Below are 13,800 nucleotides of genomic sequence, written 5' to 3'. Positions count from 1 at the left end.
TTGAGGCCAGCTACAGAGTGAGTTCCAGGTCAGGCTCCAAAGCTACAGAGACGCCCTGTCTCAAAAACCAAAAAGAAAGAGAGAGGTGGGGAGGGAGGGAGGGAAGGAGGGAGGGAGGGAGGGAGGGAGGAAAGGAAGGAAGGAAGGAAGGAAGGAAGGAAGGAAGGAAGGAAGGAAGGAAGGAAGGAAGGAAGGAAGGAAGGAAGGAAGGAAGGAAGGAGAAAACTGCAACAAGCCTTTAGGAGAAGAGGCTACAAAGTGGCCATGCCATCAGTCAGGTCCAAGACAGAAGAGGCTGGAGTGGGTCAGCAGAACCAGTCAGAGCTTCCCGGAGGGCCGTGCTGGGACACAGCTTGAGGAGCAAGGAAAGGGGGGAAGGGGGCTTCGGGGAGACAGGTAGCCAGACACAGGCACTGGGACAGGAGTCCGCATGGGGGGCAGTGAAGAGAGCACCTGAACAGAAGACGACAGCTAGGGACCGAGGCGTGGGAAGCATCATGAAGTGTGGGCATGGCATCCTAGAGGGGAGGTGCCGTTAGGACCCTGAGCAGGAACTGGAGAGGAAGGAGGATTTCATTTCGGAGATACACTGCCAAGCCTTTGTGACTTAGGAGAAAGTCCAGAGCTTGGGGCTGAAGAGAAGGGGTGACAGTGTCACCCACAAAGTTGTCCTGATGGAGGGGTGGCATGGATGCTGTGGCAAAGCAGAGGTGACTGACGGGTTAGCCTGGGGCAGACCACTGAGGGACGTGTCTATATGGAGCTGGGCACTAGCCTTCATGACCCTAAGGGACTCAATTCACTAGGACAGGTTATCTGCTCGACTCAGAAAATAAGATGGATAGACTCAGTACAGAATCTCCCCAAGTTTGCTGCTTCCAGAACCCTGCCTCAGTTTCCCCTGGCTGCTGCATCAAAGTCCCACCAACCAAGTTCCTCAAAGCACCACAGACCTATTCTTTCACAGTCTACAGAGTCTGAAACAGGGTGTCACTAATCCTGTGCTGGCTTTCCTGAGGCCACCTAAGGAAGCACCCTTGCTTCTTTGGGGATTGTAGCAAGTCTTGGGACCCTTGAATTGTGGGAACATCACTTCAGCTTTTGCCCCTGTCGCCATATGGCTTTTCCCTGTGGGGTTGTGTCATCTCCTCTGTGTATCCTCTTCCCAGCTCCAGCATGATCATCTCATACTTCAATTAGAAACTACATCTCCCACAGCTAGTGGATTTCTGGAACCTTCTTGGAGCCCCCGCAATCAACCATCTTGGCCTGAATATGAGCAGTCTCTTAGCCAACCCACCCTCATAGTCAAGGGCCTCAAGCTCACAACCCGACAGCAGGGTCAGCAAGCTAGACCTCAAATCTAGCTAGGGTCGAATCTGGCCAGCACCTGCCTAGTTAGTTCCAGGCCATACTCCTTATTCATTCCCGGTTTGTTGGCTGTGGCCTCTTGGACACTACAATAACCTACAAAACCTAGAATACTAACCACTTGGCCCTTTCCAGGAAAGGCTCGCAACTCCAGCACTCTGGGGGTGGTCTCAGCAATGACCCAGAACACCTTCTCTTAGTAGCCAAAGGATTCTAAAAGGATTCTGTCAGTTCCAAGCCATCTTTAACTGTCACCCCCCCCCAAGCCTCCTAGGGCTGGGGGGGAGGGGTTTAATGAGCTAATTCGTGGAAAGCATTAACCACGGTGCATGCACATAATAAGCATTCAATAAATGTTAGCTATTATTATTACTATCTCTTCTCCAGCACTCTCAGTGGGGAAAATGGGTCCCCCGTCATCCCCCACCCTACCTCGGCTCTTGCACGCCTTGGCCGGCAGCCAAGGGAAGAAGTGACTGCCCCATTTTATAGCTGGACAAGAGGAAGGTCTGGTGGGGCTGAGGGTAACAGCTGCAGCCTCCATGCATCAGAGACAGGCCTGCAGTTTGAGGCTGCAAGGTCCCCCCCTTCTCAGTGCCCCAGAGTTCAGCGCCCTTTGCTTGTACACACACTCTTCCTGCCTGAGTCCTAATGCCTGAGTTCTTCGGCCGGCCGTGGACAGCTCGAGTCTTGGGGGGCCTGCCGCTCCCCAGACTCCTCCCTGCCTGCTCACCAAGGCCAGGCTGGTTGCTGCCACACAATGTGAACTAATCTCACACTTCAGGTGGAGCTTGCCTAATCAGGGGCGACAAGAAGCTGGAGCGGGTGCAATCAAATTAACAGCGCCATGGCCTGGCTCTTTAAGAACGGGAAACAAAGCAGGCACCAGAAGGCACCCCCCTCCCGAGTTGTCCCAGGGGAGGCCTGCAGAGCTGGGCTGCCACTGAGGCTCCGCTGAGTGGCTGAGTGGAAACTGCTCCCGCCTCCCAGCGTGCCAAGGATGCCCCTTTGTGGTGGCTTATCTCAGACAGCCAAGCAGGTCCTGTTCTTGTCAGGGAGCTTGTTAACATGGAGGCGGATACAGGCTTTGCAGTGAGGGAGGAGGAAAGACTAGGTGTGAGGGGAAGGAGTCTCCCTCACCTCTCAGGCTGCTTGTAATCCTTTTGAAAACAAAAGGCTCTGAGAGCCCCCAGAGAGAGAAGGAGCATTTTCTCCCCTGACAGGGCGGGTGTACAGAGCTCCGAGCTCTGCTGCAGGGCACCCGCTCTCTCTGAGAGCTGAGTCTACCTGAGGGCAAAGAGGAGGACTTCTTAGCAGCCCATTTCATCTCCCTGAGACGTCCTTCTCAACAGAAAAGACCCTGGGAGACCTCTGGAGAGATTGCAGTTACACTATTAGACAGACTTCCTGAAAAAGCCAAGGCTCTCCCTTGGTGGTGGTCAATGCTGACTTTGTTGTCACGCTTCCAGTTTGGTGGCTTTGGGGACTTCCTGCCTAAGGGAAGGGAAGGACCGAGGGAAGAACCAAGCATCCAGCCCTGTGGTTCTTTACTCTGGCCCTGTAAGGACCAGCAGGCTGAGAGTGGCCTCACTCAGACCGTTAAGTCACAGCCTCTGAGGGTTGGGTCTGCACCATGATAGGCTTATTGGTTTTGCTTTGGGGGGGTTGCTGTTGTTGAGACAGCGGCTCATGCAGCTCACACTCACTATATGGCTGAAAACGGCCCTGGTCTTCCCGCCTCCTGTGCCGCTGTGCCCAGTTTCTATAGTACCGGGGATTGAACCCAGGGCTTTCCACGTGCTAGGCTCAACCGGCTGAGCTCCATGCTCCATGGTGAGTTATTAAGCTTCATAATAGTTCTCAAGTGTCAACAGGCATGAAAATTTCCTAGAACATCCATCTGGGAGAGCAGATTTGTCATCCTTGGTCCCCAATTTCAAGGCCAATCCACTCTCCCCAAGTCAGCCTTCACCACAGCCCTGGCAAACTGTTCTGCCTGTCCCCAACCCCCACCCCGTTCTCTTTCTCTGTCCAATGTCACAGGGCCAGCAAGTTCCCAAATGCCCTGAGCCAGACTCTGACTGCCACGTACTGGCTGTGTGGCAGTAGCCTATTTGCTTCTCCAGACCTCAGTTTCCCCATCTGTAAGGCTTCAATATCTTCATTCCCAGCGCCTGGTGCCTAGTAAGCCCTCAGTCAAATCCAGTTTTCTCTGTGACTGGCACCGAAGACCCTCACTGTCAGCCTCCGACAACTGGACCATTGTCTTCCATTTCTTCCCATTCTTTCCACAGGGCAGCGCCTCTCCATTGGGTATTCATAGCTGAAGCTTCCCTCCCCAGGGGCTTGAGGACTGTCAGAAACAGCAGCTGAGCTCCCATCCCCAAAGAGGAGAGGGAGGGAGCCAGACACGGAGGAAAGCTGCCTTGGTGTCCCTGCTCCTGCCCCAGCCCCAGGCCATAAGGACTGGCCTCTGGCCTCCCACATACCTCATGCACTCACGCACCCCCTGTTTTCTGCCTTCTTCCGGATTCTTCCCAAAACTCATCCAGGAGTGTGTTGGGGTGCAACCAGGAAGGAGCCATCTAGGCTAACACTAAATGAAGTGGTATGGGGAACTCTCAGAGGCTAGATCTTCTCCTGCGGATCGTCTGGTGTGCTTTACACTTAACCTCTTTGAGTTTCCAACCTGGTAGGGATGATAGATCCTGATCTATCCTCCTTTGAAGCAAGGAATGAGGCTCTAGTCAAAACATAATGCAGTGTTTTACAAACTCAAGGAATAGATCCATCCCTGTTTAGGAAGTGAGACCTGGGGAAAAGCAGGGAGCTGGGAAATGAGGAAAAGTTTAATCCATGATGCCAAGTCTGAGACTCAAGACCCTACTTCCCAGGACCTGAGAGGTAGAAACAGGCAGATCTCTTCATGTTTGAGACCAGCCTAATATACACAGTAGGTCCCAGACAGCCAGAGCTACAAAATAGAGACCCTGTTTTAAAAAGAAAAAAAAAATCTACCTCCAAGCCTGAGGCTGGTGGAAAAGCATGTGGGTGCCGAGGTGAGCGGCTGTCTCATGGTGTTTTAAGAATCTATCGGCCTCTCAAATCAAATTAAAATGTAAATAGCAGCTGATCTGGACAGAACCTCAGGGGCAACAGGAGCCAGCCTGAGAGTAATTTCACAGACGGAACCGGTAACATCGGATTCTGACAACTGTCCTGTTTCTGAAATTGATTTCCTCTCTCCTGGGCTGGCAGCTCAAGGAGGGCCCTGGATCCCGGGGAGGGATGGCCGCTCTCTGCAATCAGTGCCCCACTATTCTGGATGCCTCTCTGCTCTCTGCTGCACCTGCCATTAAGGCCTCACGGGACCAGGAGGAGGAAGCCCAGGATTTAGATCTACAGGCCTAACTGGCGGTGGCTGGAGCTCCATGGCCCACCAAGGCCACCTGGGGGTCACAGAGCACCACCAAAGTTCCTTTTTATAGGTACGTGCCAGGCTGGGCCTCCAGAGACTTCTGCCAAGGAGGCAGTGTGCAGGAGAGCATGTCCAGTTGGGATGCCTTGCAGGAGAAGTGTCCCCATGTGATAGACATGGAGTCAGGGAAGGACCTGGAATCTGCCAGGCTGCTGCTGTGTCCTCTACCACTGTTTGTCCCCTCTTGGACACTGAGTGTCACTAACGACACCGGGATCGGAAGCTTTCAGTGGGTGGGCCCACTGCCCACCAGGAGCCTCTCAGGGTCGCCTCACACCTCAAGGGGACAGCATGGCAAGCCCATGCTGTCATTAGCATATCCACCCAGGACTCTGCTTAACCATCACTGACAGTGCCACTTCTGTCTGGGCCCCTAGATCTGGGATCCCTCCCTTGATCCCCGGGGTCACATGCTGAGGCCGCACCAGCAAGCACATAGAGGCCACTGTTTAGTGATAGCCCAATCCCACTCCTGAAAACCAGAGACCTTGTACAAGGAGGGCAGGCAGACAGGTGGTACGAGGCAGCCAGCTCCTGTCACCACAGCTCAGAGGGTGGATAGCCCCTGTTGGAAGCCTCAGGTTCCTGTCTGAAGAATGGGGCTAATGAGACTCATTTCCTGTGGCTGGCATCAGGAGAGCCAGCTGAAAAGGAAGCAATCACTTACTGCATCCCGAGCTCTGTAGGTGCCAAGGAGGCCATGGAGCTGGGAAGAAGCAAGTGGGGCCTGGGCCTCAGCAAGGGACACAGCACAGAGTCCCTCTGAGGAGGTCACTCGTGAAGAGCATACAGAATATGCTGCCACATGGCAAGTTTACCACCACAGAGGACCACAGAAGTGTGTGTGTGTGTGTGTGTGTGTGTATACATGTGTATGTGTGTTTGGTATGTGTGTGTACGTGCGCGCATCCAGATCCATGTCCCAGTAGATGTCTTCACATGGAGGCCATTTTTAACCTAGAAAGTCTCCTACCGGAGAATGCATTTGATAGAGCAGGAAGACTTTATGGTTCAGCAGAGCAAGAGGCAAGCAGGAGGAAGACAGGCAAGGAGAGCAGATTGGCCAACATTTGTTGACCCGACGCCCTCTACGATGGGTTTGATGGTGCTGTTGCCTCATTGAGCCTGGCCATCCATCAGCCCCATTTGGGAACAGGAGGACAACCTAACCCTTAAAGGGTGAGGCGGAGTGAGGGAGAGAACAGAGACAGAGTTCTTTATTACAACTTGCTGGCTGGCAAGTAGACTGCAGGCCCCAGAGGGGCTGGAGACTCCATATGCCAGGAGGCAGTGTCTCAAGTCCCTTTTCCAAACACTGAGCTGTTTGTCCAGGCTGTCTTCCCCTCTCTCCTGAGCCAAAGACAGCCCTCGAGTCCAGAGCTGTGCCTCAACCCAGCTTCACCAACCCGTCTCTGGGAGGGCCTTAGCTATCATCTGCCTCTAGTGCTGGGAGCGCTCTACTCCCGCAGCAGCCAGCCTCCTAGGAAGCTCCTCTCAGGTCAAGCAGGAGGCTGCCTGTCTGCCCGTTCCGAGGGTCTCCCAGCTCCCCATGGTTTGCAAATTCCGTTTCCAGTATGGGTGAAGTTGGCCTCAGCCCTGCACGCCCTTCCCGCCCCACCCCACCACTGTCAATGCCCTCTGTCCAGTGAGAACCCAGAACAAGACAGAATTTCATGAGGGGCTTTGCATTGTGATAATCTCTCTCTCTCTCTCTCTCTCTCTCTCTCTCTCTCTCTCTCTCTCTCTATATATATATATATATATATATATATATATATATATATATATATATATATATTCTCTCTCTCTCCCTCCCTCCTCCTCCTCTAGCTTCACATCCTCTTTCTTCTTCACGGCCCTCACTATGTTATTCAAGCTATCTCAAACAATCCTCCTGCCTCAGTACCCCCCCATAGCTGGGACCCCACTGGGCTCAGCTCTACCCCTCTTTTCGGGTGCACTTATTCTGCTCACAGAGTGGCCTTGGGCAAACCAAACTGCTTCCCTTCGCAGCCTAAGTTTCTCCTCTGGTACGGGCTGTAATCCTACCATTCATTTAACTCAGTCTATCTAGAGTATGAACGTATATCATCAATATAAAAATGTAAGTGAGATATTTTACATTTCTGAAATCTGGTGTCTGTTTTACATTTATAGTGCCTCTCAATCAGACCCACCATGTTTCAGGTGCTCAGCAATGCAATGCCTGTGGCTGGTGGATACAGACTGAGCAGAGCCGGTCTTTTTCCGAGCAGTCTGAGTCTGTGGAATCGTCTGCCAGAAACTTCTTAAGCGAGGAATTTGGTGCACATGGGTCTAGCTAATGCTGCCCTTAGAGCAGGAGCGGGCCATAGGTGTCTTTTGTGTTGGGGGTGGCGTGATAGAGCCTGGCAGGACAGGCACTGTACCAGTACATGTACACTCATTGTGTCCCCACAGCCATTCTGTGGGACACAGAGAGATTAACTCAAATGTGTTGAAGGCCTAATAAACGTGCAGTGACAACACTAGATTCTAGGCCTCTTGGCCCCCAACCCTGCAGGCTCCCCTCCTCCTTGCTTTCAATGGCTTCCCTGGACTAGCAGTAAGGACAGCCTCGCTCGGGGTGTCTTGCCTGGCACTTCTAGCCAACGGGAGGATGGGGAGCCAGCCCCCAATGTTGTTGCTATGCAGGGCTGAGAAGCCAAAGATCCCTGGGGGCCCCACTGTCTCTGGGCTCTGGGTAACCCTGATTGGAAAGACAAGTGCCCTGAAGTGGATGCACAGATTGTCCACTGCTCAAAGGTATGCCACCTACAGGGCGAGTGGAACCTGAAACTGGGTCTGTGCTCCACTTGGCAAGATGCAGGTCCTGGCATGAAGCTACATCTGGATAGACAGGGTACTGCAGGCCTGCGTGGAAGGCAGGCAGAGCACAGATGAGCAAGCTTCTCAGTGTGGTTCAGAGCTGGGAGGTTTTCCCAAAGACTCTCCTCCCCGCCCCCTCCCCTTCCCAAACTTTGACCTGTGCTAAGCCTGAAGCCGCCCCCATCCTTCCTTTTGTACACACACACACACACACACACACACACACACAGGATCACCTCTCCCCCAACTGCCTTGGGCCCTAGACCCACCCAGTGGCTCAGATTCAGGCCTTGCTCATTCCCTGCGGGTGTTGCAGAAGCAGCTGGGTCTCCCCCACCCTAGCGTTCCCACCCGCCCGTAAAACATGGCGGCATCTGCAGTGCAAGGCTCGACTTGTCGATGTAAAATCTCACTCTATATTCCACCCAGGTTTATACGAGTGAATTATGCAAATCTTTGATGGAAAAATATTCCTGCGCACATCCTTGAGAGTGTAAAACCTTAGTCAATAATTCATACTTGGATGTCTCTGACTGCAGGCTTTTTCTTCATTATAACTTACACCTCGTTATTTGTCTTTCGCATTTTATTGTATATTCTGGTGTAATGCCGTGCATTATAAAGTTTATCTGCTTCATTATTTGATGAGCCTGGACTAGGGAATGTGCTGAGACATTGGTACAGGGGGCCTGGGGCTAGGGCTGCCCCCCCCACCTCAGATCCTGCACACGGAGGCCTCAGTGGAAGAGCTGGCTGTGAGGTGTGACCTCGGGAAGCCTGAGGGAGCAGGTGCTGTCCTCCACCTTCTCGCACCTGTTCAAATCATCCCTTCACCCTCAGTTGGTATCTGAGGTTGCACCCTTCCAAGCCCACCTTCCTTTCCCCAAAGGCTTCTTTGGTCATACAAGCTAGCTGTCCCTGGAGAGTTGATTGGGACGATCAGCATCTGGGCTAGTCGTTAAAACTGGAATATGGGCCACGGCTGGAGAGATAACTCGGTTGGTAAAGCACTTGCTGCACAAACAAGAGGACCTGAGTGTGATTCCCCAGAACCCAAGTAAAAAGCTGAGCATGGTGGCATGCCTGTAACCCCAGCACTGGGGAGGTGGAGACAGGAGCGTCCCTAGGATTCGCTGGCCAGACTGCTGGCCAAAGCAATGAGCTCCAGGTTCAACACCTGACATCAATCTCTGGCCTCTGAGTGGGTACACACACACACACACACACACACACACACACACACACACACACACACGCACATACACACACACACACACACACACACATACACACAGGCACACACAGCATGAAAATAAAACAAGAGATGACGGAAGTCCGGGAGTACACTGGAGAGATCCAGGGAATAAAAGGAGCCACTGGAAAGGAACAGACTTTGTGCCCGGAGACCAAGTTTTGAAACAAGAGAAGCCAGGGTCTCTTTATGCACCATTGCATGACAAGCCAATGATAGTCAAAGACGAACTCCTCTCTGATCTGCAGTGCCCAGTGGGAGCAGACTCTACAAACTAGGTCTTAGTGAATGTTTGTGCCAAGTGAGGAGCGTGCCTTTCCGTACATCCCTAGAAATACTCCTCAGACGTCTGCCATGTTTCTGCTGCCCACCAATACATCTGTCTTCCCAGTCCCTCCGTCTAGGTCAGAACCTGATGTGTTGTTACAGTGTGCATACCCGAGGCCTGGCACAGTGACTCACAGTGGACTGAGGGCCCAGCACATGTTGGTTTGAGTTGCACAGAGGGCAGGGCCCAAGACTTCAGAAACTATGCTAACCTCCCTCCCTGTTTCTGGTCAAGACACGGGAGTCCAGAGGCGGCCCTGGTGTTGGCAAGCCTCCTTGCCGGGCATGTAGAGGGGCCTTCCTGAAGACCATCAAGGGCTTTGGCTCTGCCTTGAAACTGTAGGGTCAGCAGGTGGGCCAGGATCTGGTAAGCCCTAATAACATTGCTATAAGGCCTTTTATAATGTTCCTACCCAGACCTCCTGTGGGACAAGCCAGAGCTAAACACACCTCAACCACTCTGACAAGCAGAGACCCTGGCCTTAGAATATGATCCTGAACCTGGGGTCCACTGAGACCCCAGACGTCTACGGAACTAATTCAATGGGGCCACATGTTCAGTGGTGAGAAATCACATCTTTTTTATGTTAGCCTCTAAGTGAGACTTAGTCATTCCCTGTGAACAGAAGCCACAAACCACAGCAGTAACGGTGTGTGTGACTGTCACCCATAGAAATGCACAGATATTTTCATGTCATGTCATATTTATTGTAGATCTCTCAAAATAGCATTTGTGCTCATCACTGCTACAAAAGCATGGTAATATAAGACAGTAATTATAAGGCCTGCCGCCAGATCTTATCTTATAAAGAATAAGAGCAGAACACATTGATGTGTGATAAACAATATCCAAAGTTTGCTTGTTAGTGGTTTTAATATTTGCATAACCATATTTCAATATAACTGGCTTTCTTTGTAACTATGTTATGTATGTAAAAAACTGGTGTTGCTAGAAGAGTCCTGGAAGTGTAAAAAGAAGAGGAGTTAGGAGCCAGGCATGGCGGCGGGGACAGGCAAACAGGGTGCCCCTTCTTGGGAGGAAGCCCTCTGAAGCTGGGCAGCAAAGAGCAGAGCTTGGGGTGGGACATCCAGGGCAGGATTTGTGGATGGTGCTGGGGCATTGGGGTTTGAGACAGCCAGGCAGGGATAGGACAGAGTGGGGAGCCGGGCTTCTGTCACCCAGGCACCTCCCCAAGGCTGTCTTGGGATATTCACAGCCCCTTGCCTCCTCTTCCCCAGTCCCAGCCATGATCACTTCCCACCCCAACACCACCATCGCCATCAAAGGCCACGCCAAGGAGCTGAACTGCACTGCACGGGGTGAGCGGCCCATCATCATCCGCTGGGAGAAGGGGGACACTGTCATCGACCCTGACCGAGTCATGCGGTACGCCATTGCCACCAAGGACAATGGCGATGAGGTGGTCTCCACGCTCAAGGTGGGTGCCCGGTCCCAGACCCAGGGGACCCCATCACATTAGGTAAATGGGGAGACTGGGAGCCCTCCCCTGTACCTCACAAAGTACCTACCGTTCCCACACATCGCTCCTCTCTGTCCAGGAATTTCCACATTAGATCCTCAACCTGTCTGCTTTCTGAACACCACAGCCATCATTGTGCGGGTTTCTCAGCCCCTCTTTCTTGCCTGGAACCTTTGAGCCTCCGCTCTCCTCCTTAAGGACACCCCCCCCCAGAGCCTCTTTTATGAACCTTCCTCCTTGCTTGAGTTCCTCTATATGCAGATCTCAAACCTTCTGGGAAGAGAAACCCTTGATAGAGGCCCTCCAAATTTGCCTCCCAACCCCCTGAGAGTGTCCCCCTCTGAAAGACTCTCCCTGTTTCCTTCATTTCCTGCTCCTGCTGGTCATGCCTCAGCTCAAGCCAGCTGACCGCGGAGACTCGGTGTTCTTCAGCTGCCATGCTATCAACTCATATGGGGAGGACCGGGGCTTGATCCAGCTCACTGTGCAAGGTACGTTCTCCCGCCCACATGCCCGCCCTTCCTCCACCTTCCCTGGGGCCCAGAGACCCACGGCTAAGCTGCCTGCTGCTGTCTCACCTCTGTTCCTCTTTTGTCACCTCCCAGAGCCCCCTGACCCCCCAGAGCTGGAGATCCGGGAGGTGAAGGCCCGGAGCATGAACCTGCGCTGGACTCAGAGATTTGATGGAAACAGCATCATCACCGGCTTCGATATTGAATACAAGAATAAGTCAGGTAGGCGCCGAGACAGATGGTGAGGGTTTGCCTGCTGTGGCCCCTGGTGGCACACAGCCTGCCTGTGCCTCTCTGATGGGGCAGCACCAACCTAAGGCAGACTCACCAGCACCCTCCAGGGTACAGACATCTGTGGTTTCCAAAGGGAGGGGACCGTGGCTAGCCTAAGAAGCTAGGGTACAGCCTGAGACGTCCTGCTGCTGGGAAGGGATCGGTCCCTTAGAACAACATTCTCCAGCATAGTCTGATTTATAGGTGCTGTGGGCTGTCTCTGTGGGGATGTCATGGCTTTGTGGGGTCACCTGGGTGGTCTTGGTTTGGGATGGTGAGTGTGGTGTTGGAGGTCAGTAGGATTGGGTCACTGAGTCCCTGCTCCAGGGCCCTTCCAGAACCTTTCTCTACAACCCCTGAGACTCTGTGTTACTGCCACATCACTGTGAGGCACTGTGGGGCAGAGTGAACACCACATACCCAGAATGTGCAGAATCCATGATGGGTCCCATGGCCAAGCAGCGGTAATGGTACAGGGGAGGAAGAAGCAGGAGAAAGAGGAAAAATAGACGACTCCAGGGTGGGAGTGAGAAGAAAACAGATATCTCTAGTCCTTTGTGCATCTTTGGAATCCAGTATCAAGGGCTTATACTGGTTTCTCTAAATCACTGAAAATAAAAGGCAGGAACAGTCTGGGGACCTCAGCCTTTCTCCGTCCTTTTCTGATCTTCTTCTGCCAACCCCAGTTCACTTACTGAATCTTAGCTCTCCGTTTGTATCATCTAGATCCTTCCTGCCCCATGTAGCACAGACCCTGACCTCCACTACCAGCCTTGCCTCCCGATTGGTCAGTCCTCTTCCCCATAGTACTCACAACACCCATCACAGGGCTGTGGTGATGAGGGAGCTGAAGGTGGACACTGGAGAGTGCATCCCTGATGTGCTCTGGAGTTGCTGCCTGCCCAAGATGTGGCGCATCATCTCTGACACACGCTGCTACCAAAGGAGTCCTCCCTCAGGAGCTTCCAGTTCAGCTGCCAATAGACACCCAGGGACCACACTGAACGCAAAGGAGGGGTGTGGCTCTGCCAAGGGTCGTCAAGAAAGACCCCCACCTGGCCCCTCGTGGATGGTTCACTAAGCTAGGTCTAGTGGACTAAGACAGAACACACTACCTGCAGAGAAAACAGAAGGACAGAGCCAGGCAAGGCACAGCCCAGGCTTCACAGACCCCATCCATGGGCGCGGCACTGTGGCTGCACGTGTGCCTTGGAGCAGGAAGGGAGGACAGCCTCCAAGCTGAACTTCCGCTTGGTAGAACCAATGCGTCTGAGCTCCCAAGAGGCTTGAGCAGCACAGCCCCACCACCGCAAGCTTGGATGCCTGCTGAAAACTGGCATCCAGTAGCAGAGCAAAGAGGTACTTGCAGCTCTGCAGGTGGTGAGTTTAAAGAGACAGAAGGGCCGGCCGGGAGGCTGAGTGTGTCTGCCTCACATCTTTAGGCCTCGCCTGAAACTGAGCATGAACCTCCCGGAGGCACACTTCATCTCCATGCCGTGATGTCCACTCCATTCCCCAGCTGGGCTCACGTTTGGGGTGGGTAGTGGGTGTCTGGGAGATCTTGTCTCTCCTCTCCTATGTTTCTTGTAACTTCTCCTCCGCCCTTTTCCCTGACTGAACTCTTGCCTGTTCCCTACTCCTCAGACAAACCTCTCTAATGTATGAAGACCCTTCCTGGAGCACTGCTCAGTTGGGGACCACCAAGACCATCACCCATCTGGGAGGATGGAAGCACAAGAGAGGCAGCTCAGGGAAAGTGTTTTACTTAAAACATGACCACATCTCACCTCCCTACCCCATCCTCCTCTGGCTCTCTTACAGGGTGAGGAACTGCATAGCCCAGGGCAGAAGTACCATCAGGAGTAGGCTGGACAGGAAGGGAAAGCTGGCATTGAGCTTCACAGGAGCCTTCCCACAAGGCTTGCACACTTAGAAATTCAGAAGCCCTGGAAAGTGGCCTTCAATAAGACAAAGGGCCTACCCAAAGAGGCATCTGGCACGCCCTGGCATTGGGGGGCAATAGGTCCATGAGAACTTCAGCTTGTGTATGCATGGCACAGCTTCCTGCCTCTAAAGGGGATGCAGAATGAAGAATATCTAATGGGGGAAGATTGTGGAAAATTCTAGAAGCAGCTGGCATAAGGCTAGAGGGAGCCCTTGACAAATGCGAGTTCCCCTCCCCCTATAACTCAAACACCTTATGTGGCAGTTTAGAGCCCTGTGGGACTTACGGGCTGAAATATATGTGTCTGTCAGTCA

General features: G+C 52.9%; 1 protein-coding gene across 3 annotated transcripts in view; it reads left to right on the top strand.

Moving 5' to 3' along the window:
* Dscaml1 (DS cell adhesion molecule like 1) overlaps positions 1–13,800 on the top strand; it is a 335,803-nt gene that overhangs the window by 273,026 nt on the left and 48,977 nt on the right. For all 3 annotated transcript variants that reach the window (XM_028866435.2, XM_028866438.1, XM_028866436.2), the window contains 3 exons: positions 10,515–10,714; positions 11,151–11,247; positions 11,362–11,490. In XM_028866435.2, the coding sequence (XP_028722268.1) occupies positions 10,515–10,714; positions 11,151–11,247; positions 11,362–11,490 (426 nt within the window). The remainder of the gene's footprint in view (positions 1–10,514; positions 10,715–11,150; positions 11,248–11,361; positions 11,491–13,800) is intronic.

The sequence above is a fragment of the Peromyscus leucopus genome, chromosome 7, assembly GCF_004664715.2.
Source record: "Peromyscus leucopus breed LL Stock chromosome 7, UCI_PerLeu_2.1, whole genome shotgun sequence".
Classification (NCBI taxonomy): Eukaryota; Metazoa; Chordata; class Mammalia; order Rodentia; family Cricetidae; genus Peromyscus; species Peromyscus leucopus.
Note: the sequence above shows the minus strand (reverse complement) of the source record. Positions and strands in the feature narration are given on the sequence as shown.